Raw genomic sequence first — 26,835 nt, 5'->3', positions numbered from 1 at the left:
CAATATAAAATACTTCACCAGTATTCCACAAATTTGTCAAGGTCATTAAAAGCAAGGAAACTCTAAGAAACAACCAGGAGTTGCCTAGGGAGACATGACAACTAACTGTAACGTATTACCCTGGATGGGATCTTTCCTGTAATAGAAAAAGATATTAGGTAAAAACTAAGGAAATCTGAATACAGTAAGAGTTTTAGTGAAGGTCTGTGTATTAAATAACAGTAACAAATGTACCATAGTAATATAATATGGTAACGATAGGGGAACCTGGGAGCAAAGTACATGGGCTCTCTCTGTAGCATCTTTACAACTTTTCTGTAAATCTAAAACTATTCTAAAATAAAAGCTTTAATTTTAAAAAATAAATAAAGTAGGGAAAAGGGAGAAGCAATTTAATATACCAATGTTAGAAATGAAAGACTTCTTCAAGCATGAACGTTCTGATGTCTGAGAAATGTAAGCGAGTCTTTGTGGGTTAGTGTTAATCTAAAAATGTTCTTTTATGACTCGCCCTTTCAATGCATTTGAAAAAAACAAAAAAGAGTCATATCAGAAGGTTGGAAGAGACGTTGGAAATATTCTCACCCAAACCCTTTTATGAGTGAGCTAGTACAGGACTGAGAGGCAGAGCCAGAGGGCAAGTCCCCGAACTCCAAGCCCCCAAACTATGGAGAACCCCAACCCAACAAAATGCCAACTGAACACAAGTAGTCTATCTCTCAAGTATCGAGCAGTCAGCTCGCAATCTGCCCCTGCTGTTGATCAGTTAGTTCCTAAGAAGAGACTAGGACTTTCAGTCTCGCAGGCTGAAATTTGGTATACTTGCCCGATGTTTCCCAGTAACTTAGAATTTAAAGTGATCCAGATAGTGGCATAGCTGAATATAGTACTTTAAAAATCACTGATATTTCTTGATTTGCTTTAAAGCTGCTCTGTAGCCCTGAAGTATCACAGCCAGTGTATTCAGACTTCTACTGCTCAAGGTTTGAGCAAGTTTTCAACTTATATCCAGGAACATCCCCAAGCGAGAAAGGGCTTACAGTACCTTTCAGCCATGTGTGTCCCACCTCGGTGACCCCAAAGGGATGTGAGACACCAGCTTCAGGGAAAGAACCTTCTTTCTTTTCCCATTACCTCTTGGAGTGGCCGAGGATCTCTGAGGATGTAACTAAAATGCATTCATCGAGGCCATCTGTTATGATTGTGTAGACTGTCGCTTGTACAATGAGCACAGCCACACACAACTGCCCTGCTTAGGATTGACACCAAGCCAGCCGTGAATCTGAGTTGATGTTTAAAATGAGAAGAGGCCCGGGTGTTTATATTTCCTTTAGCTCTTACGATCGCTAAAGCTCTTTGCTATCTACCTTTTCCAACATGCAGGTAACACTCTGTTAGATAGTGATTGCTCTGATAAATTTATTATTTTTTTTAAAAAAATACATGCAGGAGGTTGCCTCTGATATTCCTTCATAATTTTGTATGTCCAGAAAGCTTTTTAAACCCCTCCTACTCTCCCAGACAAAGAGGCATAGACATCCGGTGCTTAGGCAAGGTTACTAGATTTTATAGCACCTCAGCTCAAGAGTCCAGTGAGTCCATGCTAGAGACAAGTCTGATTTTCTGTGAATATGCTCACCACGCACTACATCTGAAATAGTAGAACTGTTCTGCCGTCCAGCAAAGATGTATTCCTCCTTACTAAGAGCCTCTCTCGGAGTTATTTTCACCTGGAAAACGGGGACAATAGTGTTGTGAAGTATTACTCTAAAATATCATGCCCACCCAAAATAATGTGGTAGACATTTCCAGTGGAGAAAACACTTCAATTTGACTGTTTCTAAACTCCAGGTCCCAAAGGAGAATAAGTAGCTGTTTGAGTTGGCTGATTCAACACAACTATTCTTTTTTTTACATTTATTTTACTGAGGTATAGATGATTTACAATGTTGTGCTAATTTCTGCTGTACGGCCAAGTGATTCAGTTGTACATATGTATACATTCTTTTTCATATTCTTTTCCATTATGGTTTATCGCAGGATATTGACTATAGTTCCCTGTGCTATACAGTAGGACCTTGTTGTTTACCCATCCTATATATAATAGTTTGCATCTGCTAGTCCCAAACTCCCAATCCATCCCTCCCCCACCCCCTTTCCCTTGGCAACCACAAGTCTATTCTCTATAACACAACTATTCTAAAGTAGAATTAGTAGTCACATTGATAAGATTCACTCATAGATCGAGAAGGAGATATCACAGCATCTGCTATAATTAAATGTCCTGGGCCTGCACTTCTGAAATGCAGACAGTCAAGACATCCCAGATGAACTGGGTCAAAGGGCGACCTATTCAACTACTGTCTAACTTTTCTATTTGGTGGCACAACTGTCCAGTAACAGCTAGATAGATACAGTTTATCAGGTCCGAAAGAGAAGACCTTCTAGATAGAAGAAAAACATTCTCCTATATTGATAATATAAAGTTACCTTAGAAGAGGATTTCATTGAGACATTAACTTTTAAAGATGTTATGATATTTCTTGTGACACACTCCAGCCGAGCAGTAATTAACGTCAACTTCACAAAACAGAGAGAAAACATTTTTTGAGGAGAGTAATTTCAAAGCAAGTGTGTGATTTCCTTCCAAGGTGTATTTCGTATTTTGCCAGTTGTAAAAGGTGGGCATTATATGCAGGAAAAATGACACCTGCACATGTAAAGGGCCACAGCGTTCCCCATCCTAGAGCAGTGCGATCCAGCAGAACTTTCTGTAATGATGGAAATATTCTCTATTTGTGCTATATTGTCCAATAGCCAGATGTGGATACTGAGTGCTTGAAATGTGGCTGGTGTGACTGAGGAGCTAAATTTTAATTGTATTTAATTTACATTAAGTAGCCACACGTACCTAGTGCGTACCTCATTGGGCAGTGCAGCTACAGACACTATGTTATATCCTCTCTGGAAGAAGTAAAAGTATTATGGCAGACGGATCAGGGTAAACAGTAGTGTTTGGAGAACACGGGGCTTTGTGCCCATCGTTTCATCATTAAATCTCTTCAGCTGTAAAATTGGAACTTATGGCTCAACAGAGAAGGATGAACTTCCATAGAAGTCTGAGTATTTTTCAGAATTTTATATGAATCCTGTATTCCTGATCCTATGAATGTATGTATTTATGCCACTTGATTCCATTTCATTTAATATTGTTAAGAAGACAATGATATATGGAACTGGGTAAAATGCTATGGAAAAAACTCTTGCAAATAGGAGCTATTTCGTAGGCAGTCTCTCAAAGGAATTTATAATTTTAATAATGCGACTATTTAGATAGTATGTTACTCTGAAAATTGAAGAGAGGGTATACAAACTATAGTCTTGAGCTCTTCCTGAATTGTAGACTTGTACATTCAACTGCCCACTTGACATCTCTACTTAGGCTGAGGATGGACAAGAGAATTTAATGTGAACATGTAACTTCAAGTGACTTAGATAATCAGGTACCTTGATTGGGAGATTTGATTACATTATGTATTAGCAGTGTTTGAATCTGTATAAAATTCTTTGTATTAAAAAAACACATTAGTTTTAATCAGCCATCATCATGTTGACTATCAAGATTACAGAGCACCCAATAGACAGAGGAAGACCGAAAAAAAATGCAAGGTATAATCCTTGTTAGGATTAGGAATACAGGATTCATATAAAATTCTGAAAAATGCTCAAACTTCTGTTGATGTACATCCTTCTCTGATGAGCCATAAGCTCCTAGTTTACAGCTGAAGAGTTTAATGGTGATACGATGGCGCAAAGCCCCATACTCTTCAAACTTCACATTTATTTTGTTAGACTAGTGTTTACCCTGATCCATCCACTTCAAGCTGTTAAAATCGGCAAAATTTTAATAAATGAAAAAGGCTTTACATTTTTAATAATTATTTGGGATTCATTTTGATGAGATCTGAGCTATGGTAAAATGTAATGACATTGTATGTTGTCATATATATTAACATTTCCAACACACCTAATACAAAAATGCCAAACTTATACAACATGCAAAAAGAAACTCTTACAGATGTTGGTCCATCCTTCTATATCTATGTTAAAAATAAAGATATAAAAGACCCGTCTGAATGTTACTTTATATGTCAGTTTTAGTATCCTAAAACCTTTAGCCACGGCCACATTCAAAGTGACTGGAAGAAATTACTAAATTCAATTGTTTACAAGACATATTCATTTCTAAAGCCCTACTTTTCCATTCATTTTACGACAAATATTGTCCATATTTTCTTTCTATCCCAGAGTCGTAAAATGTGGAGCTTTAATTTTCTCGTCATGTTGAAAATGAAAAAAATCAAGTAAATGTTCTCTGAAATTCTGAGGCTAAGTCAAAGGCAGCTAGCTTTCTCTTTTCAAGTCACTAAAGATTGAATATTTGCTGCCACCTGTTGACGATAATTGCAAATAATAAATCTCGTCTCCACAAATCACGAACTTCCATAGTTGAAAAAGTCCTTAGAAATCCATCTCCACTACTTCATTTTATGAACAATGAAAGGGCTCAGAAGGGTTAAGTGATTTTCCCAAGGTCACTTCAACGGGGCAGACCTGAGAGTAGACTGTAGGTTTGGGCCTTGGAGGTCCGTGTTGATTTTCCTGTACCATTTTTTCTCACTTGTTGAGGTAACAGAGCACCTGAAATGCATGGTCCTCTGCACGGTTCCTGAAATACTGATGTGCTTCAATCCGTTACATTAACTAGTAACATTTTTTGCCATATGGAGGAACAAGTCTATGTCTCTTTAAAATATTGTAGCAAGGGCTTCCCTGGTGGCGCAGTGGTTAAGAATCTGCCTGCCAATGCAGGGGACACGGGTTCGAGCCCTGGTCCGGGAAGATCCCACATGACGCGGTACAACTAAGCCCGTGAGCCACAACTACTGAGCCCGCGAGTGACAACTACTGAAGCCCGTGCACCTAGAGCCCGTGCTCTGCAACGAGAGAAGCCACCGCAATGAGAAGCCCGTGCGCTGCACCGAAGAGTAGCCCCCGCTCGCCGCAACTAGAGAAAGCCTGTGCACAACAACAAAGAACCAAAGCAACCAAAAGTAAATAAATAAAATAAATAAATTTAAAAATATATATATTGTAGCAAGTAGGTCCATTGGATCTGACATTCAACCCAGGATGGGCATGTCTGGATGGGGTGGTAAGGTGGACTCACCAGCTGTCTGCAGGAGTGACCGAAGGGCCTCCTGGGAAAGAGTCCTTCTTTCTGAGAGAAGAGAGCTGAGAGTGACCCAAGAGGACATGAGATCCTGGGTGTGTCCCAAAGTGGCTAAAGGCTCGTGTGTGAGTCTGAAAGAGAAAGAGCTGAAACAAAAGAGTCAGTAAAACCTGAAAGAGTTCTTCACACTGTGGGCGCTGGCTTCCTCGTGGAAGGAGACAGCTCCTCTGGGTCTTCAGCCCATTTCACAGGCACCATCATCTCTAGGGGAGGGGCGTGCATTCTTCAACACAGGCATCCCATGCTTGCAGGAGCTGTCACCCTGGAGAGTCAGGGCAAGGGCAGAGGACCACATGGCCCCTGCCTGACCAGATTTATGAGCACCGAGTAAATATCCCCTGCAACTCCTATAATTAGTTGAGAGGGGAGACTTTTAAGGACTTGGAGTTCTCTTGATTACTATCGGCAGCATAGCTAGAGAGATGCTGTTTGATTTGTTTTACTCTGAGCACCAGGCTAGTGCCACAGCATTGTCACTTGTTCATTCAAACGTTATAAATATGAAATTGTGGGGAGTTAATTAAAAAAAAACACAAAAAAACCCTAGCAGTCACAGTAACCTAATCTAAAGGAAAGGCGTTTGACCTTAAAATAAATCATTTAATCTCTCTAAGCCTTGGTTTCCTCATATGTAAAATGAGGAAGTTATTAACCAGCCCTTTCTACTTGCCTGAGATGTCTGAGAAAGTGCTTTAAAGTTGTAAGACTTATTCAAATGCAAGGCAGTGTTTGTTCATTTAACCTATCCTTGCTTCTTACTGGTTTGCAGTTAATTGTGACCATGTGACTTCCTTTGGCCAATAAAATATAAATGGAAGTGACCCACCACTTCCAGACAGAAGCTTTAAAAGCCAGTGTGTATTTCACTACATTCTTGTCACCCTAACGTGATGATTATGGAACAGCCATTAGGACGGAGCCTCTATCAGTCTGGATGGGGTCCATGAGGACTACACATGAACAAAGCCCCCTACTGGTCCATACTGGACATGGCCTGTGAGCAAGAAACACACTTTTGTTGATTTAAGTCACTGAGATTTGGGGATTACTACCTCAACACTACCTGGTCTATCCTGACTGATCCCTGGGCCTATCCCATATCTGGGATACAAATGTAAAATATAAAGAAACAGTATGAGTCAAGTGGAGGTGACTGAAGGAGGGCTTCTTGGAGGAGATGTTTTAGGGAAAGGTTTTTTAAAAATGTCTAACAGGGCTTCCCTGGTGGCACAGTGGTTGAGAGTCCACTTGCTGATGCAGGGGACACGGGTTCGTGCCCCGGTCTGGGAAGATCCCACATGCCGCGGAACGGCTGGGCCCGTGAGCCATGGCCACTGAGCCTGCACGTCCGGAGCCTGTGCTCCGCAACGGAAGAGGCCACAACAGTGAGAGGCCCGCGTACCGCAAAAAAAAAAAAAAAAAAAAAAAGTCTAACAGAATAAGAGAGAAGCATTACTAATGAAAGAATTATCATGTGCATATGGCTAGCTTAATTTGAAATATGGCTAAGAATCAGATGGTCAACAATAACTATGTGATGTTTTTAGACAGTATCCAATACTAATCGCTCATACACTATAATACCTGCACTGGCTTTAAGGAAAATGAATTCTTTGCCTGCATTTCTGTGAGGCTTGTCTATTAAATGAAGAGAAAAATAAAAAGCCTGACACACAGACGTCTTTTTTCTAGGTAGCACCTTTTTTTATCGATCATGCCAGTGGCGGTCTCTATGAATAGGAGCACAGATACATGATCTTTAAATATCTGAATCTGGACAAAAAGGAGACAGATCTAAGAGACATAAACAGATAACAACAAATTCTTCATGAACAAAATTTCCATCCCTGCTTATCTCTGCTGAATGTCAATTTTAAACTCTCAGTGGGGAAAGGTATCTCCAAATCTCGATTATACCACTTCTCTCCACACCTTCACAGTGTTATGAAAAATGACCCAGAAGACATTGCTGAGTGAAAGGATACCTTACCAGGGTGACACAAGTGAAAGAAAGAAATAACCCAACAATGAGGCCTTTGATGCGGAGGCTGAGGATTTCCTAATAGCAAATAGGACGAATCAGTGGTTATGAAAGCAGCAGCTGCAGCTCCCATTAAAACAACACACACGCCTCTTTCACTGCCTTCCTAAGAAGCCTCGAGGAGAGCAGCTCACAGCGCTCTCCAACCCAGACAGGTCGAACTTCTCTGCCCTTCCTGAGCGCAAGAGGAAGAAAGCATCCACACAAAAGAAATATTTTTGTTGGCTGTCAGTCCAGAGCATGTTGACATCCCTGTTTGTGACAATCCACTGGTCAGTCTGGGTGTGGTCGCTCCTTTTGAAAGTTGAGTCTTGAGGAAGTAGGTCAAGTGAGCCACTGTTGTCGTGCTCCCCTGAGCATGGCTACATCCTTGCCCTCATTATGTGTGTGTTGCCTTGGAATTTGTGTCTTGCTGACCCATAGTGCCACCTACTGATTCACCAACCAGCATTTCTGGTTACTCCAAGTGACCAGCAGGGCTGGACTCTTTCCTTCAAACAGGCTGAGCTGGGCAAGCAAACGACCTGTCATGCTGAGAGTCGGAGGGGATTGATCAAAATATGGGATGTAGTTGAGGAAAGACTGGTGGTTAGAGTTGAGATAAATAATCCAAGGGGACCAAGGTACATCTGCAGGAGGGAATTAGGAAATGAAAGAAGACAAGGACTGTGAGATGGTCAGAGGCAAGCAGACAAAGGGCTTTGAGGGAAAATGTGAGCCATAGTTCTGATTCACCGTCCACCAGCTCTTCCCCCCATCACTGTGGCAGAGACCACCAGCTGTTCCCCACAAATCCTCTTCTTCCCAGCATGTAGCTGAGCTCCATCTTCCTGGTTCCTTGCAGTTGGTGTAGCCATGTGACTGGGCTCTGACTAATGGAATGTGAGAGGAGGTGCCGTGTGCTACTGTCAGGCCTGCTGCCTACTCACAGTCCCCTTCTCCCCTTCTAGCTGCCTGTGGTGGTGATATTGGAAGCCATGCATTCATAACAGCATCTCTGCAATCAGCCTGGATCTCTGCCAGGAGTAGAGCCCACCTTCTCCCTTTCCTACCTCTACCCGCTAACTTGAAACTACTCAGTCCTGTAAAGTGAGAAAGAAAGAAACTCTAAGTCGTTCTCTAAGCCACTGATTTTTTAGGACTTCTTTGTTGCTGCAGCAAAGCCTACCCTGGCTCTTATCATTTTTATTACATCCATAATATGACCTGACTCACACACTATTATTTACTATCAATTCAGTGCAGGATTCTCCTAGTTCCCTATCAGCCATGAATATAGGAGACCTGCCTGGTTTGACCAGTTTTCTTCTCCAGCTTCATCTCTCCTTATGCCCCACATTGTCATATGTGCTCCAACCATACTGAACTCCCATGCTCCCTCACATGCATCTCTATTTCTCAGCTCTCAGCATTTCCATAGGATGCTCCCTGAAACACTCTTCACCTACCCCTCCCACCCCACCTCCTCCCTCCTGATCTGTACCTGGTTAATTCCTACTCAATCTTCTGATTGCAACTTGGCCATTACTACCTTGGGGAACCCTTCTTGTTCCCTCCAAGACTGAGTTAGGTGCCCTCTGCATTCTCACAGCCCCCTATCCCATAGGTCCTACTGCACTCATCTCCCTTCCAGAATCTAGGCTCCATGAGAACATGAACTGTGTCATATTCATAACTGAACCTTCGGATCTTAGCATGGCGCCTGGAATGTGGTATGCACTCAATAAATATTTATTAAATGAAAAACTTACTCCTGAAGTGGCCATCAAAATCCTAATATAATAATCTGAGATAATGTTTGAGAATGAGACAATATATATGACATCTTTTTATAATTCCATTGCTTAATTCAATCCCTTGTACATGGATGTTGCCTGTACATACCTAAGTGATTATCTTCTCGGAAAAAGACTTGTATTTTTTTATTTAAGGGAAAACTGGGCAAAATGTTGGTGCCTGACCCAATATTTGCATTTTATCCTATAAATGACTTTTATCCATTTTCCTAGTTGTACTTCCGTATGCATAAGAAGTCAAATGTTTCCTAAATGATAACTGGAAAAATTCCGGAAGGATCAGTATAACAATTGAAACAATGAAGTATATGTGAGGAATGGATATCCCTAATAACTGACACAAATGCAAAAGAAATACTTTAGGTAAATAGAGCAACACATCAGGTCAAGTTTAGAATTGAGGCTAAGGTGTTAATCTGAAGGATAGAAGATTTTAGTCGCTTGTCAAATCCTCTAGGCCAACAAATAAAAATCTAATCAGGAACTCTTAGACTTGTGAAAGTCTGTTGAAGAGAAGCTGATTTCAATGATGGAATGCACCCACACATTCAAGTATTCTAAGAGAATGGATAGGATTTTTTTTTTTTTTTTGCTTCCTATCCTTGTTAAAGTTTTGAATTATTATGGCAAATTTTGATTTTCCAGGTAAATTCTCAATAACACACTTTGTGTTTGTTCTGATCATGATGAGAGATTGCCTTATAGTAGATAATATATTTTTAATTTTTGTACACTATAGTAGATAATATATTTTTAATATTTGTATATTCTTTCTAGAGCAGATTAAAGGCAGGCCGTCCTGGGCTGTACACACAGGCTGAGTGTTCTTGGGAGTTGTAGGTGACATGCACATGTGTTTTCATGGGAATGGTCTTAACCAGAATAGATGGAAGCAATTGGTATCACTGCAAACCTCCTGGGTTTAGTACCTCAGGGAAGGGATATCTAACTCTAAGGAGCTAGGTGAAGTATTGGACAATGTACTTGAGAACTAAGAGAGGATCAGTAGCTTAGAAAGTAGTCTCAGAAGTTGACCTTGGAAGAAAGCGTTCCCCAGAAGGATTAAGCCATTAGCCGGTGAGAAGACTTAAGGGAAGTCTCCCGAGAGCCTCATGCAACATTCGCAGAAACTGTACCATAGCATAAGCATTTCCAAGTTCTCTATAAATTGGAAACTTCCCCAGATAAGAAGTCTAATACTTAACTGCAAGAGCTGCCCCTGCTTGAATTAAAAGCAGAGCTGCCAAGTCTGAGTCAGGCCAGCAGAGGGCAGAGCAGTGAACCTTCAAACCCGGTGACCTGGGCTTAGAGTTAGGCAGATGCGAGCGTGAACTGGAGCCTGAGAGTGAATAAGGGGTAGAGGATTGCCTGTGAAATTGGGGCTGCCTTGACAACATAAAGAAACCATCAGGACTGAGCCCAGGCTTCTGAGGAGTAGACTTTAGAAGTGTACAATTACGAATTAGTCTCTACTTCACTTCAAAGAATATGGACCAGTAAGCAGTTGGCTCCTGTTTCTAACGCCAGAGACAGGAGAAAAGGACCACAGCAAACTGTGCCCCAGACACTCTTCCAGGAATCTGCAACTGGCACCCCAGGTCCTTCTGGCCCGGGGGAGATCCTGCCACTCTGCTCTCTCTCGCACACTCCCTCTTGACAGAGGATAGGCAGGAGGCCTGCACAGTGGCACCTTGGACCTCAAAAAACCCTTACTCCCCATCTACTGCCAGCCACCTGGATGTGAGGATATCCTACCTTGCCCCAAGGTGCGAAGAGTGTGAAGATACTGCTTCCTTCTTTACCTACTGGATTCCAAATCATTAGGCTTCTACCTTAAAAAGAAGTTCATGTGTTATCAGAGATGGGTTTGGTTTGAGCCCCCATAGGTGGGTTGGAAAGAGAGGACAAGTGAGCTATATTTACTATGAAAGTTTATTTTTGAGCCCAGTACCCAGTCTAAAATGTGAAAAGAGGTCCTAGGAGCAGCCAGAGTTGCTGTCCTTGGACTCGGTGGATAGAAAGTGTTGAGAGGGGACGCAGGTACTCCAGTATAAACCCAGAAGCCTCCCTGGACAGAGACAAGCTCTTAAGAAGAAATGCATGCAGAAAGACGTCCTGCGGCTCTGAGCCACTGCTCCATAGCTTTCCTACTGGCAGCTTACTGAATACTGTTTATAAAAATGGAGACTTCCTGACATTACACTGGGATCAGTGTGCTTACTAGTGTTTCACCCCTGGGCTTTTACATCTTGTGGAAACACCCAGGCCCTGCTTTCTTGCTGGCCCTTAAATAAACCACATAGTGAATTCCCTGGCTACTGTGAGCAGTAATCAATCAGGCAAGACCTTCTCCAAGGCCCTCCCGCCCCTGTCTGTATCCTAACAGCTCAGACTCACACAAGCTCTGATTTCCCTGGCCCCAAACTCTGGGTCTCATGCCTTCACTTTGGTGTCTGCCTTTGGATGGCTCAGATTCAGCAGACTTCAGACTCTTAACCCCATTCTTGGATCTTGATCCCATAGAGTGGCTTTGCGGTTTGTCCACCACTTGATCCTACCTGAGCGGCACCCATCGGCCCAGAGGAGGGCTCCACTCCTTCCCTGTGCTTATGTGACAATCTGGTCAGTCTCTGGTCCCCAAAGCTCACAAAGGAAACTGTGACTTGACACCAGCTTCGTGGGCTATCTGGTGAAGAGATTCCCTCCATAATCTGACAAGTAAGTTGACAAAACAAGCCCAAAGAGTAGTCTTAGGCCACTAGTGTCTTTGATACCAGGGTTATGCCAGGAAATTCAAGATCAGTTAAACATGAATTTAAAACCATCAGTTTCCACAATGTCTTCAACTGAATGGATGGAGAATAAGAAATCAATAAATACTGTCTGAGATTTACTCTTGTAGTTAAGAACACACACACACACACACACACACACACACACACACACAAGCACACTCCATAAAGACTATGACATCTTGATTGTTCAAACTGTAATGAATTATTTATTCAACTGCTGCCTCTGCAAAAAGTGGGTTGGGGGGAGGAGATGCAGGTCTGTTCATTTTTTCATATTACCCCCTTAACTTCAAAGGGCTCTTTTGAGAACTATCTCCAGTTTTAAAGAAATGTCTACCTGCGTTTCAGCAATACCATCAGTTTTACTTCAATTTCTCTTGCTTCTGTTAAAGTCAAGCAAATATTAATTTTTAAAATTTATTTTAAAGCAATATGTATTGTATAATCTATTGTGTGCATACACCAAAGTTTATTTATTCAATCTACTGTTAATGGACATGTTTTGTTTCTAATAGTTTGGCGCTATTATGCTCAAATACAGCTATAAACGTGATTGTACATGTATCCTGGTGCGCATGTAAACATTTCTCTAAAGAATGGAGAACGTTACTGGAATTTTAATGGAATTGCCAGTTGTAGTGTATGTGCAAGTTCAACCTTACCAGGTGAAGCCAAATTGTTTTCCAAAATGGTTTTCCAAATCTGTGCTTCACCCCTGCCACCAGCCCCCTCTGACCCCCTCAAGTACACGAGCAGAGTTCCCCTTGCTCTACATCCTCTCTTTCACTTGATATTTTCAGAATTAATTTTTCTAATCTGTTGGATTTGTCATGGTACCTCACTGTGGTTTTAATTTGCATTTCCCCGATTACTAGTGAAGTTAAGCACCATCCTGTGTGTTAATTGGTGATTTGGATTTCTTCCTTTATGAAGAGCCTATTTAAACATTTTGTCCATTTTCTACTGACCTGATAAATGCTTTCTTGTTGATTTCTCAGAATATTTAAAATATATTCTGCATACTAGATTTTGATAGCTATGCGTGCTATAGATATGATTGTCTTTAATGTAGACTTTTCCTTTCACTCTCTTTATGGTGTATTTTGATGAATGAGGTTCTTAATTTTAACATAATTAGAATTATCATTCTTTTCCTTTACGGTTAGCGCTTCTGTTTAAGAAATCCTTCCCCATCCTAAAACTAAGGGGATTTTTTTCCCTGTTCTGTCTTAAAAAGTTTATTGCTCTTTCTTTCGTGGTAGGTCTTTAATCTACCTGAAATTTATTTTTATGTATAATATGAGCTATAAGTCCAAATTTAAAATTTCTATATTAAGACGATTGTTTTAGCATCGTTTATTATATTTCATGTTTTAGCATCATTTATTATATAAAAACCAATTGTATTCTAAGAATACAATTGGTTTTTATATATCCATTTTGTAACCTGCAGTTCCCTAAATTCTATTAATTCTAATAATTTATGCATAGATTTTTAAAAAATTATATATATATGTAGTCATACTATATTTATAACTCATGAATGGATGTTGAATTTCAATAAATGTTTCTATAGACTTAAAATAATCACATGACTTTTCTTATTTGTTATTCTAATGTGGCAAATTTTATTAACTGACTTTTTTGAATTTTTTTGGGGGGTGTACAGTTTAGTGGTTTTAATTTTAATTATTTATTTTTTTAATTGAAGTATAATTGACCAAAAAAATTCTATTAGTTCCAGGTGCACAATAGTGATTCTACATTTTTATGCATTGCAAAAAGATCGCCATGATAAATCTAGTTACCAACTGTCATCATACAAAGTTATTACAATATTATTAGCTATATTCCCCACACTATATATCTCATCTCCATGACTTATTTATTTTGTAACTGGAAGTTTGTACTTCTTAATCTCCCTCATCCATTTCACTATCACCAAATTCCCCTGTCCTCTGGCAACCACCTGTTTGTTCTCTGTATCTATGACTCTGTTTCTGTTTTGTTATGCTTGTTCATTGGTTTTGTTTTTTAGATTCCACATATAAGTGAAATCATATGGTATTTGTCTTATTTATTTCACTTAGCATAATAACCTCTAGGTTCATCCATGTTGTCGCAAATGGCAAGATTTTATTCTTTTTTATGAGTGAAGAATATTACATTGTATATATATATGTACCACTTTTTATGTATCCATTCATCTATCAATGGACACTTAAGCTGCTTCCATCTCATGGCTATTATAAATAATGCTGCAGTGAACATAGGGGAGCATATATCTTTTCAAATTAGTGTTTTTGTTTTCTTTGGAAAAATACCCAGAAGTGAAATTGCTGGATTGTATGGTACTGATATTTTTAATTTTTGGGGGAACCTCCATACTTTTTTCTGTGGTGGCTGCACCAACTTACATTCCCGCCAACAGTGCACAAGGTTCCCCTTCTCCACAGCCTCGACGACACTTGTTATTTGTTGCCTTTGTGATAATAGTCATTCTTACAGGTGTGAGGTGGTATCTGACTGTGGTTTTGATTTGCATTTCCCTGATGATTAATAATGTTGAGCATCTTTTCATGTGTCTGTTGCCAGCTGTATATCTTCTTTGGAGAAATGTCTATTCAGATCCTCTGCCCATCTTTTTAATTGGGTTGCTGCTGGTTTTGATGTTATTTTGTTTTGATGTTTTGATGTTTTTGTTTATGTTATTTGTTTCGATGTTATTTTGATGTTGAGTTATATGAATTCTTTGTATATTTTGGATATTAACCCCTTATCAGATATATTGCTTGCAAATATCTTCTATTCAGTAGGTTGCCTCTTCATTTTGTTAGTTGTTTCCTTCACTGTGCAAAAGCTTTGTAGTTTGATGTAGTCCCATTTGTTCATTTTTGCTTTTATTTCCCTTGCCTGAGGAGACATATCCAAAAAAATATTGCTAAAACCAATGTCAAAGAACATTCTGCATCTGTTTTCTTCCAGGAGTTTTATGGTTTCTGGTTTTACATTTGAGTCTTTAATCCATTTTGAGTTGATTTTTGTATATGGCGTTAGCAAATAGCCCAGTTCTCTTCCATTAATCTATGTGTATGTGTCTGTTTTGGGGCCAGTACTATACTATTTTGATTACTGTAGCTTTGTAGTATAGTTTGAAATCTGTTCACCTATCTTTTCCTTTATATCATATAGTCTACTGTTGATTCCTTCTGGTATATTTTTAATTTCAGGTATCATATTCTTCAGCTCTTTTTGGTTCTTTTTTGTATTTTCTAACTCTTTGTTAAACTTCTCATTGTATTCATCCATTCTTCTCCCAAGTTCATTGAGTAGCTTTATGATCACTACCTTGAACTCTTTATTGACTAGATTGCTAATCTCCACTTCACTTAGTTCTTCATCTGGTTTTATCTTGTTCCTTAATTTGGAATATATTCCTCTGTCTCCTCATTTTGCCTAACTCTGAGTTTTTATTTCTGTGTACTTGGTAGGTTGGTTATGTTTCCTGATCTTGGAGAAGTGGCCTTACATAGGAGATGGGTTTCCATAGGAGCAGCACACTCTGCTCTGGCCACCAGAGCTACATGCTATAGGGGTTTCCTCTACATGGGCTGCATGGGCTCTTCTGTTGTGCTCGGGCTGACTACTGTGGGTATGCTGGAAGGTGGGACTGGCCCCTGGCCACTTGGCTGCCAGGCTCTGCCTCATGCAAAGTCTGCTAGCATGCTGGTGGGCAGGGCTGAGTCCTTGGGCATTGCTTGGGGATGGGGTGGGGGGGAGCCCAGTGCTGGTGCTGACCCACTGGTGGGTGGGGCTGTGTCCCCACACAGCTGGCTGCTCAACCTGGGGCATCCCAGGACTGGTGCTGACTGGCTGGTTGGGCAGGTAATTCCCCAGTGCTAATAGGCTCTCAAAGGAGAGAAAATTCAGCATTGCTGATTAATTTTCACTGAGTATAAAATTTACATTCTGGGGAAAAGAAAAAAAACAGTACATCAAATTTGTCAATCATTGTGTTCAATTCTTCTGTATTTTTACTAACTCTGCTTGCTCTTTAATTACTAAGAAATATTTTAAAACTCCTGTTCTGATTGTGAATTTGTTCCTGTTTATTGTTCTGTTAATATTTGCTTTATATTTTAGGGGTAGTATGAGGTTTTTATTGTATGTTCAGACCACCAGCATTGTTTAAGAATCTACATCCTCTTCTACATTTAGTACTGTCACATTTGTTATATTTTGATAATTGAATGGGTATAAAATGAGACTTCATTGTGATCATGATTTCTGTTTCTCTGATTATTAATACTATTGTTCAGCTCTGAGTGTTTATTGACCATATGTGTTACCATTCTGTCCCTAACCTTCTGATTTGTATCAGAATTTGTATCTGATTTGTATCTTTTATCCATTTTTCTATTGTTCGTTCATTTTTCAATCCAAGAGGAAGTTATTTTTATGTGTAGCAAATATCTTTTCTCTGTTTGTGTCTTGCCTTTTCACTCTCTTCAAAGCGTCCTTTGATGTCTAGAAGTTCTTTATTTTAATGCAGTCAAATCAATCAATATGTCCTTTATGGTGATCTTTTTGTATGCCATATTTAAGAAAATTTTTTTCTGGCCCCAGTTAAGAAGGAAATTTCTCGGTGTTTTTGTTTAAAAGTCTTAACATTTTGCTTTTGAAATTTAGGCTTTAATCCTTTTGGAGTTTATTTTGGGGTATTTTTATTGTTTGATTTATTTTTGGAGTTTATTTCAGTATGATATGAGGTAGAAAAATAATTTTATTTTTTTCCTCATAGATAAACATTTATTCTGACTCTGTTTATTAAATACAGTTGACCCTTGAACAACATAGGGGCTAGGGACACTGACCCCCATGCCATAAAAAAATCCGTGTATAACTTTTGACTCCCCCAAAAGTTTACTAATAGCCTACTGTTGACTGGAAGCCTTACCAATAACATAAACAGTCAATTAACACATATTTCGTATGTTATATGTATTATATATACTGTATTCTTACAATAAAGTTAGCTAGAGAAAAAGAAAATGTTATTAAGAAAATCATAAGGAAGAGAAAATACCTTTACAGTACTGTAGTGTATTTATCGATACCATAAGTTTACATCATTTGTTTGCAAGATGAATAATCTGTTTGTCAGTACCTACTTCAATATTGTCTTATATGACACAAAATTCTGTAGATGTTATACATATTACAAACACTAGGCATCAAAAATGAAGAGATAATATGAAAAAGAAATTCATATTTATTTACAGGTTCACAATTCATGCACTGATAATGAAAAAGCTTCAATGTGATAGCCTAGTGTAAGCAGTGTGATTGCGTCACAGCAGGCTACACATTAATGATGAGTCATTATACAATTTTTATGACATACAGTATTGCAGTCATATGAATATGAGTTAGAAACATTGTTACCTTTTTTTAAAACCACTTACCTGTGATAATAGACTGATATGCACTTTGTCCAACTATGAGAGAGGTGTACTCTACAGGAATGTGATTCTTTGAAAGCAAAGTTATAAAACGGTAAGAAAGCTAACACATGATTAATGTTTTATTAAATATTACTTACCTTATGCCTATGTAAGGATAGCCCACTATCTACATATATTTTATGCATTCATGACATACTTTTTCTTAATTTTTTTGATATTTTTAGGCTACTTGGTTCATCTGTTTTTTTTAAATTAGCACAAATCTCCAAAAACTTTTCCAATATATTTATTGAAAAATATTCACATATAAGTGGACTAGTGTAGTTCACACCCATGTTGTTCAAGGATCATCTGTGGTTCCTCCATTCTCCACTAATAGACAATAGCACCAGGGTCACATATCAAAGTTCCCTGTATTTGTGCGATTGTTTGTGGCTATTCTAGCCTATTCCATTTTTCTATCCCTGTTCATATAGCATCCTATCTCAATTAATGTAGCTTTATATTAATTCTTGATAGGAAAAGCTTCCATTCCTTCCTCAAAAGTGTTCTGACAGTTCTTACACTTTTACTCTTCTGTATAAATTATAGAATCAGCTTGTCAAGTTCCACCAGAAAAAAAAGTAGAAGTATTGAGATTTTAACTACAGTTGCGTTGTATCTACAAATCAACTTGTGGACAATTGACATCTTTTCAATATTAAATATAGCAAGCCATGAACGTGGGCTATTTCTCCATTTATTTAGGTTTTCTTTCATGTCTTTTAAGAAGGTATTCTGTTTCTCTATGGTCCGATCTTGCACATCTTTTTTCAGATTTATTTGCGGCTCCTTTATACTTTCTGTTGCTAAGTGGGTCTTTTTAAAATTAATTTTTCTATTTGTTTGTTAATGTACCCAGAAACACAGTTGACTTTAGCACATTGATCATATATCCAGCCACAGCGAGCCACTCTCTTATCTTGAATAATTTTTTGGCAGTACTTTTGTTCTCTAAGTAAACAATTATATCGTATAAAGATAATGACAGTTTTGTTTTCTCTTTTCTAATCCTTCAGTGCAACGTAGAGTAGAAGTGGGTATTGCAGCATGCTTATTCTTCTTTTGAGATTATACATGGAATACTTCTAATGTTTCCATATTTTAAATGATTGTGGTTTTAGGTTTTTTGGTCTTTATTTTTGTTTTTTATAGTTGCCTAAATCAGGTTAAGGCCATTCTCTTCTATTCCTACTTTTCCTTGAGATTTTATTCATGAATGAGTATGGAATTTTGTTCTCTTAACATATAGAGATGATCAAATGGTTTTTCTACTTTCTATCATGTTTAATACTTGTCCTTTTCTTTCATATTTTGCATCTCTTTGTCTCTCTGTATTGCATTTAGTGTCATTTCCTCAGAGCTACCTTTCAGCTCACTAATTAACTTTCTAATTTGATATTTAATCTATCCATGACTTTATTTCACCAACTTATTTTTCATTTCTAAAATATATATTTCGTTTTTTCCAAATCCAGTTGGTCATTTTAATACTTTCTTACAACTTACTATTCAGGGGATGACATTTTTTTCTTGAAACATTTCATATCTTGGCATTCTACATTATGTATTTGATCTTTCCAATACCTAAAACCCTCAGAGAGTCTAAACATGTTGCTTGTTACTTGTTCTTACTCTTATTTATGGTTTAAAAAATGTCTAGATAGAAAAAAAATAATCACGGTAGATAATTCCAATGGAGAATTTAATACATGTAATTTGTTATACAAGTAGGATAGGCCTGGAGGATTGAAAAAGGAAAGGTGATGTTACCTGGAGATTAATAACTGTCACAGCCACTCTTTCTCCTAAGATTGGGGGAGCAAAGGGTGAAGTGGTGTCACGCAGACCCCGTGGTGCTACACCAACCACACCGTCACTGGTTACTGCCACTTCTCCATAGGAAGCCACAGCCTGCACTCCCACGGATGCTGCAAGAGCCTGGGAGTCCACAGTGCCTTTGATATTAATGAATTTGCTGCTGACCTCTTAGGCGCTGAAGGTTCCCTACGACAGATCCAACTATGCTGCAGCTCCAGCAACCTGCAGTGACCTGCAGGTGCCTGCCATTACCAGCACCTAAGAGAAAAGAGAAAAGTAGTGTCTCTCCTCCTACCCCTTCTCATCTCTGTTTTCTTCCATTGATAGAACCTAGCCAGGAACCACCTGACGAGGGCATGTAGGAAATGCAGTTTTCAGGTTCACAGCCTCTGGCAATGCAAAGGATTTTAAAGGAATGTGAAAATGTTGCTGAATGCTAACAGACTAAAGCCAATACCGTTTCCTTGCATGATCTGTGATTGTGAGTTAAATCGTGGTTGAGTTAGTGAGTAGAAAACCTCTGGGCCTAAGTTAGCATGCTTTCCTTCAAAGATGACCCCTTTTAACAGACAATTCAGATAGTCATTTGTTCTGAGGGCAGTCTTTCTGGAGTCTGTACATGGAAACTAAATTGCACAACTCCAGAGAGTAACGTATACATAGAATGTAGTGCCAATGATGCCCCTTGCAATTCTTTATCCTGGTGACTCTATTGCTTCACACTCTCCTGTTTCTGCTCATATTTTTTTAATGGCCTGTCTGTTTGGAGGGAGTGAGCAAAGTGTCCCTGGGAGCCTGGAGGTGCATTAACAATCCTGTCTTTAGCAGAAACTATCTCGTGTACCCTATCGCCCAAACTAGAAGTCTCCATGTAGTACTTTTATAAAGACAATAAAGAGATTTTCTTTCCCCGTTCCCCCACAAATAAGGAGGGAAATGGTAAGGCTAGTACACAGTCGGGAAATCTGTCAGCTACCTTTTCATGGAACGTGAGCTATCAGCAAGACAGGGCTTCGAGAACTTAGATTGCCCTAGGGAATGAGGCAATCTCTAAACCACTTGGGTGCCAAACTCTTCCGGTTTTATAGGACCCTGAATCTCCAGAGATGCAGAGAGTAATGGGCTGAAGACCAATGTTTCCCAGTGCTAATTATATATTAGAGGCCATAATACAACGCTGCGGCATACAGTGAAATGGTTAAACTGTAAATGTCAAGGGAGACCAGCACAGTGAACTTGAATGTAGATTTAATTCTTCAGAATTAGCTAGTTCAAGATGATACCTGTAAGAACTGCATGAGAGAAGCAGTAGTATATGGCAAAACAGTCTGGTTGCTACTCAGTAAGCCCAGAGAGACTCAGAGGTACTGAACTGCACTAGGAGAACCTCTAGTGCACAGGTTACATACACTGCTTAGTGTCGATTAATGAGGAAAAACACCAGCAGGTCCACCATTGCTACCCAGAGTTGTAAAAGTTCCAACAGAACTTAAAATTTTTAACGTTAATATTCTAAATGTCATATAATGAGGTGTTGTTCTGTGAAAGGCTCTCTGTGTGTCCAGCTCTGGTGTTCTGCATGTGTTGTCCTGTGTTTATTGCGTCTCCATATTAACTTTTTGTGCTTACTTTTACCTTCATATCATATCTGGGATGCTGTCTCTCCGTCTTGCTTTGTCTATCTCATTTTCTTTTCCTCTCTCGTCTTTCCTAATCCCCTATCTCTACTTTTATAGCCAAGAATTTTGAACAGGCACATTTTTGTATTGCATGTTGTATTTGCTGAAAGGTATTAAGTTCTAAATTTAAAACAGATGAATAGATCATCTTTCTTTGCTTAAATGAAACAAGTTCATTTTACATGTAGGGGCCACACCTGATTTTTCTCCTATTAACAGAATAGGAAAAAAGATTTCTCTCTCCTGATTTGGAAACACACCTAACTTGGGAACCTCATTAGAAATGGTATAAATAAGTTCCATAAGCTGAAGTGGAAAAATACTCCAGATTCATTCTTGATCCACGTTCTCCATCCAATTTTATCTGGATTTAATTCAGCCCTCTCCTCTCATTCTGGTATTTAATTCAGTTAGGCATAAGTTGAGAAGGGGAGGAGGGAGTGGAGACTTCACAGCTGTAATTCCAGACACCTCACATAACCTTTTGACCACATGGCTATATTGAGAGAAGAGTATTAGAAGGGAACAGCTACAGTTCCTAAAAAGATCAGATCTATGAATTTAGTAAGAACCACAGGCCCAGCAATGGCCTCTGAGCCAAATCTGCAGTTGTGGATGGTTTGAAAACAGGAGAAAACTACAGAGAAAGCCCTTTCAGTAGATAGACAATTACCTTCATCTGTCCACAAGGTATGGCCAGCACTCCCCCAGGGCAACTTCATTCTTAATTCCTGAGTTAGTTGTGAGGCTCCTACATCTTCATTTGAGTTCTTAATTAGAACTAAAGAATCTTAGAATTCTTTGAAGGCTTCCCTGGTGGCAGCAGTGGTTGAGAGTCCGCCTGCCGATGCAGGGGACACGGGTTCGTGCCCCGGTCGGGGAAGATCCCACATGCCGCGGAGCAGCTGGGTCCGTGAGCCATGGCCACTGAGCCTGCGTGTCGGGAGCCTGTGCTCCGCAACGGGAGAGGCCATAACAGTGAGAGACCCGCATACCGCAAAAAAAAAAAAAAAAAAAAGAATTCTTTGAAACCACCTGATCCAGTTCTCTCCTGTTGTAGATTAAAAACAGTGATGATGTAAGGACTCATTCAAAGCCAGTGAAACAGCGGCAGGGCCAAAAAGAGAAACTCACTCTTATTCCAGGTGCTATTTCACGCTGCGTGAGGCTTTGCATCTAGGAATATACACGAACTTCCATTGAGTCACACTGGAAAACGTAATATAAATCTTTGGGGGAAAGCAGTCGTAAATGACTGCGCTCCACCAATCAGTCAGGGTAAATAGCTACTTACCTGGAAACCAGAAGTCAAATTAAAGGATGGCTCATCGGGGCAAGCACACGAGGTATCAGGCTTTAAGGGGTGCTAGCTAACGAGACGGCACTCTTGGTGTGTATCAGAGAAATAGGCTTCCCCCGGGGCAGATGCAGCCCCTTGCTGGCGGACCTTTATGAGATGATAAAGACAGCCCTTCCTCCAGGTGAATGCAGCCCGTGTACGCGGAGTGGCAAGTGGAGGGTGAGGTGGATTTCAGTCTACACTTACCCCATTGACTAAGCATCCTTGTGCATTTACCAGAAATCAACTCTGGTTGGTGGGAAGGAATACTTTGACAAGAACTTGGAGCGGGGTTGAAATAGCCAAGCAGCAGTAAATGATCACTAGCCTGCCTCCCTAGGAGGGTGACTCTGGTTAACTGAGTGGGTTGCAAAGTTTGAGGTCAGGCACTAGAAAAGGGGCTGCCAGCTTCCCTGGAGGTCTTTCTGTATCTCTGCTAGTGCCCATCCCCAAAAGGCCTTGTGCTGCGGGAATGAGTTCTAGGTTAGAGCATGAGTCACAGTGTGAATTCTGTAATTCCCCTGCAAATGGTGTGCAGTGACGGGTGTCAAACGGCACTCTGAGGTTTATTCTGGAGGTAGCACTTCCATTTCTGAGATGGCCCAAATACTTCCCTTCTCTCCGTTTTCTATGGTCAAGGTAGAGCAGGGACTTTTCAGTCAAGTGACGGATTTGAATTTGAATCTTGGCTCTGTCTTAGCTGTGTGATGACATCGGACAGTTTCCTTTAAAGCTACTGAGATTCCTTTTCCTCATCTGCAAAATGTCTTTGTTAGGAGGATGAAAGCAGACAACACATATCAAGTACGTGGCAAATGTAGGTAGTGTACGATCAGCCAGGCCAGCAGGGGGCGGGATAGTGCTATCCAGTCTTCCTCTCCTTGCCACGTCACTGCAGGTGCAGACTATCTATTGCTGGCAGCTCACTGCACTGCCTGGGCCACGTACAAACCTTTGGCTTTCAGGGACCAGAGGAGCTGGGCACCAGGATAACTGCCTGGAGGGAAACAGAGGATGTTACTTGAGTTGTGATTTGTCCTTTGGGTACCACAATTCCTATAATTTCTACCTCAGGTCCTGATAAAATGAAGTCCTAGGGAAGTTCCACCTATTAACAGGTGTGCGTTAGACCACAGAATGCTACTTATTTGTGAAGAGGGAGACCATCAGAGTGGTTAAGAATGAGTGTTGGCATCAGAGCAATCTGGGAATCTTGAATCTTTTTTCTTTTTTCCATTATTTGTGAAGTCCCAGGCTAAAGACAGCCCGTTTTCCTCAATTGCAAAATTGGGATATTATTAGTTCTCATCTCACAAAGTTTAAATAAGGTGATTTCCTGGCATATCAGAAGCAGTTAATAAGCATTAACTATTGTTGTTGTTGTTGTTAGGGAATCTGCTGGGACAGGTGTTCCTAGGTTGCCCTCAAAAAACAACCACAAGCGGCAGAAGCATAAGGTAATGCCTGGTGGCCCCTGGGCCAGGTGACAGGCAGGCAAGGCAGGAGGTGATGACTGGGCTGCAGAGTGCTAAGCCTCTGTGTTTGTTTGCACAAAGTTGGCATCAGTAGTGTGAGCTCTACCAGAACTGAGGACTCTCAGGTTGCCCAAGGAGGATGGGTCTGGAAACAGATGCAAAACATGATTATCAAACATCCCACCACTAACAGAAAGGCTGAACTGTGGGTGAGGCACGGAATTGGGATGGTAATAAAAATGAAACAGAAGACACAAGTTTACAACAGTTACCGTGCCCTCCTGGAATTCAGGACGTGAAGGACTTTCTGGTCACACCCATGCCCTCCTCCCAGGACTTTTAAGAAGCCAGGAGTACAAAACACATTGGGCACACACCATAGCTCTGATAACTGGGGCTATAAAGCTTCTTCCTGATGGTCCGGAAAGCAAGGCCAGAACACGTTATCACTAGCCCGAGGACGAATAAATATAACTATTAAAATTTCATGGGTTTGAGGTCAAGCATCTAATACCCCCCCCCGCACCCCCCCATAAAAGATGCTCAATAAACAAACACACTGGCAGAAAAGAGATGCCGATAAAGGAACCGGCAGGATGAAGAAAAGACCCTAGATGATTTCCAGTCCTCCCACCTTGGTCCCCTCTCAACTGGTAAATCTCAAGGGCTCATCCATTGTCTTACACCTCATCGCACCTAAATAATCCAGCTGCCCAACCACACAGCGTCCACCAGGGGGGTTAAGAAAAGAGGTGTGTTTCCTTTATGGTCCTCACGATCCATTATTCCTTCCTTCCCAAGTCCAGGGTCACAGGCAGTGTAAATTAGGTCACCTCAAGCCCTTCGCTCTCAAGGCTGGGGAGAGGCCCGGTCTCTCCTCGCCGCCCCTACCCAGTACGGGAACAGGAAGATGGGGGAATCAATACGCAAACCCTGCGGTTCATTCGGCTCGAGGGAGGCCCTGCGAGCGCGGCAATGGCGAAGCGGCCAGCGGGGGGACTTCAGGGAGGGCGGGAGGGGGCAGGAGGCGTGGTGGCCCCGCCGGCGTGTCCGTACGTGTGCCCGGCGCGGTGGCCGGGTGGCCGGGGCCACCGTGTGGGGCGTGTGGCCGGCTCCGTGGCATTGTGGGTGTGGCGGGGATGCCTGGGGCGGTGGTCCCGGCGTGGGTGCGCCACGCGCCGGGAACAGCAGTCCTTGAGCCCGGGCGGCGCGGGCGCGGCCGGCGCTCCAGCAGAGGGAGCTGTGCGCCCGGCCTGGCGCACGCACGGCGCCGCCCCCTTCCTCTTGTCGCCGCCGCTGCCGCTGGGCCCGCCCGCCGGGGAGGGGCTGCCGGCCTCGCCGACAGCTCCTTCCTGCTTCCCGCAAGTCCTCGCCGCCGCGCCGCAGGTCCGGTCGTGAGTCCCGGCTAAGAGCTGCACGCCGCCGCCGCCGCTGCCGCCGCCGTCGCCGCCCAGCCCGCGCCCCCGCCTCTCCCCGCGGCCCGCCCGGCCACCTCGCGATCGCTCCGGAGCCCGCGCCGCCCCCGCGCCCCCGGCCATGCTGTCCTTCCAGTACCCCGACGTGTACCGCGATGAGACCGCCGTGAGTACCCCCGCCGCCCCCTGCCCTCCCCTCCTGCCCTCCCCTCCCCCTCGGCCTTTGTTTGCAAGGCCGGGCGGGGGGCGCCGGGCTCCTCCCTAGCCGAGGGGGCCCTGGTGGCGGCCACCCTCCGCCTGCTGGCGGCGGAGTCGGTGGTCAGCCGCCGCTGGGCCGCTTCCTAAGGAGATCAGCGGGGTCAAGGGCAGACGCCCAGGTGGGAATGGGCATCTTAAGGGAGTGGGAAGACAGAACGTGTCACTGCTTTTTGACCGGAGGAGGCTCTGGCTTAAATATGGTGGTAGGAAAAAGTGTGTATGCGTGTAGGTGATGTCCAATTATAAAACAAAAGCAAACTTTTTCAACTCACAAATTAAAAATACTTAGAGTTGAAGTTCATTCATTCGATTTTAAAACGTGTATCGAGCGCTTCCCCTGCCCTTGGCCGAGCGCTGGGCGACGGGCGCTGGGGATGCAGGGCCGGGCCGAGGTAGAGTCCTGGGGGAGGTGGAGCAGGGCCCCGAGCTGTGGCAGTGTTGATCCGAGTGTTCCTAAACTAGAGCAGGAGCTGGTGGGGTCGAGACGAGGTCTTCGAAGGGGAGAGGATGGCCTTTTAAAGAATGAAGTTTTGCCTAGTGCAGGGGTTAGCCACCGTTTCCTTCAGCTGTAGATGACCTCAGGGTCACTGTTGAGGTCCCCAGGGTGGAATTCTGGGCAAACACTTTTTGTGTGTGTAAAAATTAGTTTGGCATTTTAAGAACTGGAGTAAATCCAAATGTTGTGGGCATGATTCTGGTAGGAATAGCCAAATTCTTCAGATTACTTAAAATGGAATCCAAATAAAAAAGATTTTTGTAGGATACAGTTCTAGGTTTTTTTCTGTTTGCTTTGACCAGATTTATGCCAGAAAGTCTGTACTTTAAAGCAGTCTCATTTGGGGATAAAGGGTACTGGGGCTTTAGCGTAAAGGACGTATTGCTTTAAATTAAGATTCCCAAGTGGCACTGATGCATCCATGGTTTCTTTGACCTGTGGTCATCTGGTAACCATGTTTTCTCAGCCGGTTCAGCTGCTCGCTTATTAAATTTACTCTGACGCCCAAGAAGCTGTATCCCTGTGGTTCAGAGAGTTGTTTCCTTTGTGTCTGGGAGTAAAGTGATCCAGCCGGAATGGAAAAGAGGAGAGACCAAGTAAGAAGAACTGAGCGCTAGTTCTGGTTCTGTCACTCACTTGCTGGATGCTCTTTGGCAGATCACTTACCTGTTACAGGCCTTCTCTCCCATATGTGAACTATTCGGGCCGGCTTGGCTAATCACAGAGCTTACTTGCTGCTGTAGTAAGAATATCATCCTTCATTCATTCACATGATGGTCCAGCCCTGCAGTGTAACGGACTTTAGTAACGGGAAGACATGAATATCTCAGTTTGGTTCTTGAGAATCTTTGAGTTTTCAGGAGAGATTAAAATTATAAAGAACTATTATGTGGGTTTGATAAGTGCTGTTTTAGATTTGTTTT

The 26,835-nt window shown here is 41.6% G+C and overlaps 1 protein-coding gene across 2 annotated transcripts in view; it reads left to right on the top strand.

Annotated features, from left to right (window-relative positions):
* Positions 1-26,835, top strand: part of PREP (prolyl endopeptidase) — a 171,819-nt gene that overhangs the window by 9,787 nt on the left and 135,197 nt on the right. The window contains exon 1 of one of the 2 annotated variants that reach the window (XM_079939837.1): positions 25,071-25,324. The exons of the other annotated variant lie outside the window; for it this stretch is intronic. Coding sequence (XP_079795963.1) covers positions 25,280-25,324 — 45 coding nt within the window. The 5' untranslated portion in view covers positions 25,071-25,279. Of the gene's footprint in view, positions 1-25,070; positions 25,325-26,835 lie in introns of those variants that run through there. 2 annotated transcript variants of the gene reach the window in all.

The sequence above is a fragment of the Stenella coeruleoalba genome (assembly GCF_951394435.1).
Source record: "Stenella coeruleoalba genome assembly, chromosome: 12".
NCBI classification, from domain to species: Eukaryota; Metazoa; Chordata; class Mammalia; order Artiodactyla; family Delphinidae; genus Stenella; species Stenella coeruleoalba.
The sequence above is the reverse complement of the archived record's forward strand: the minus strand, read 5'-3'. Positions and strand labels throughout refer to the sequence as shown.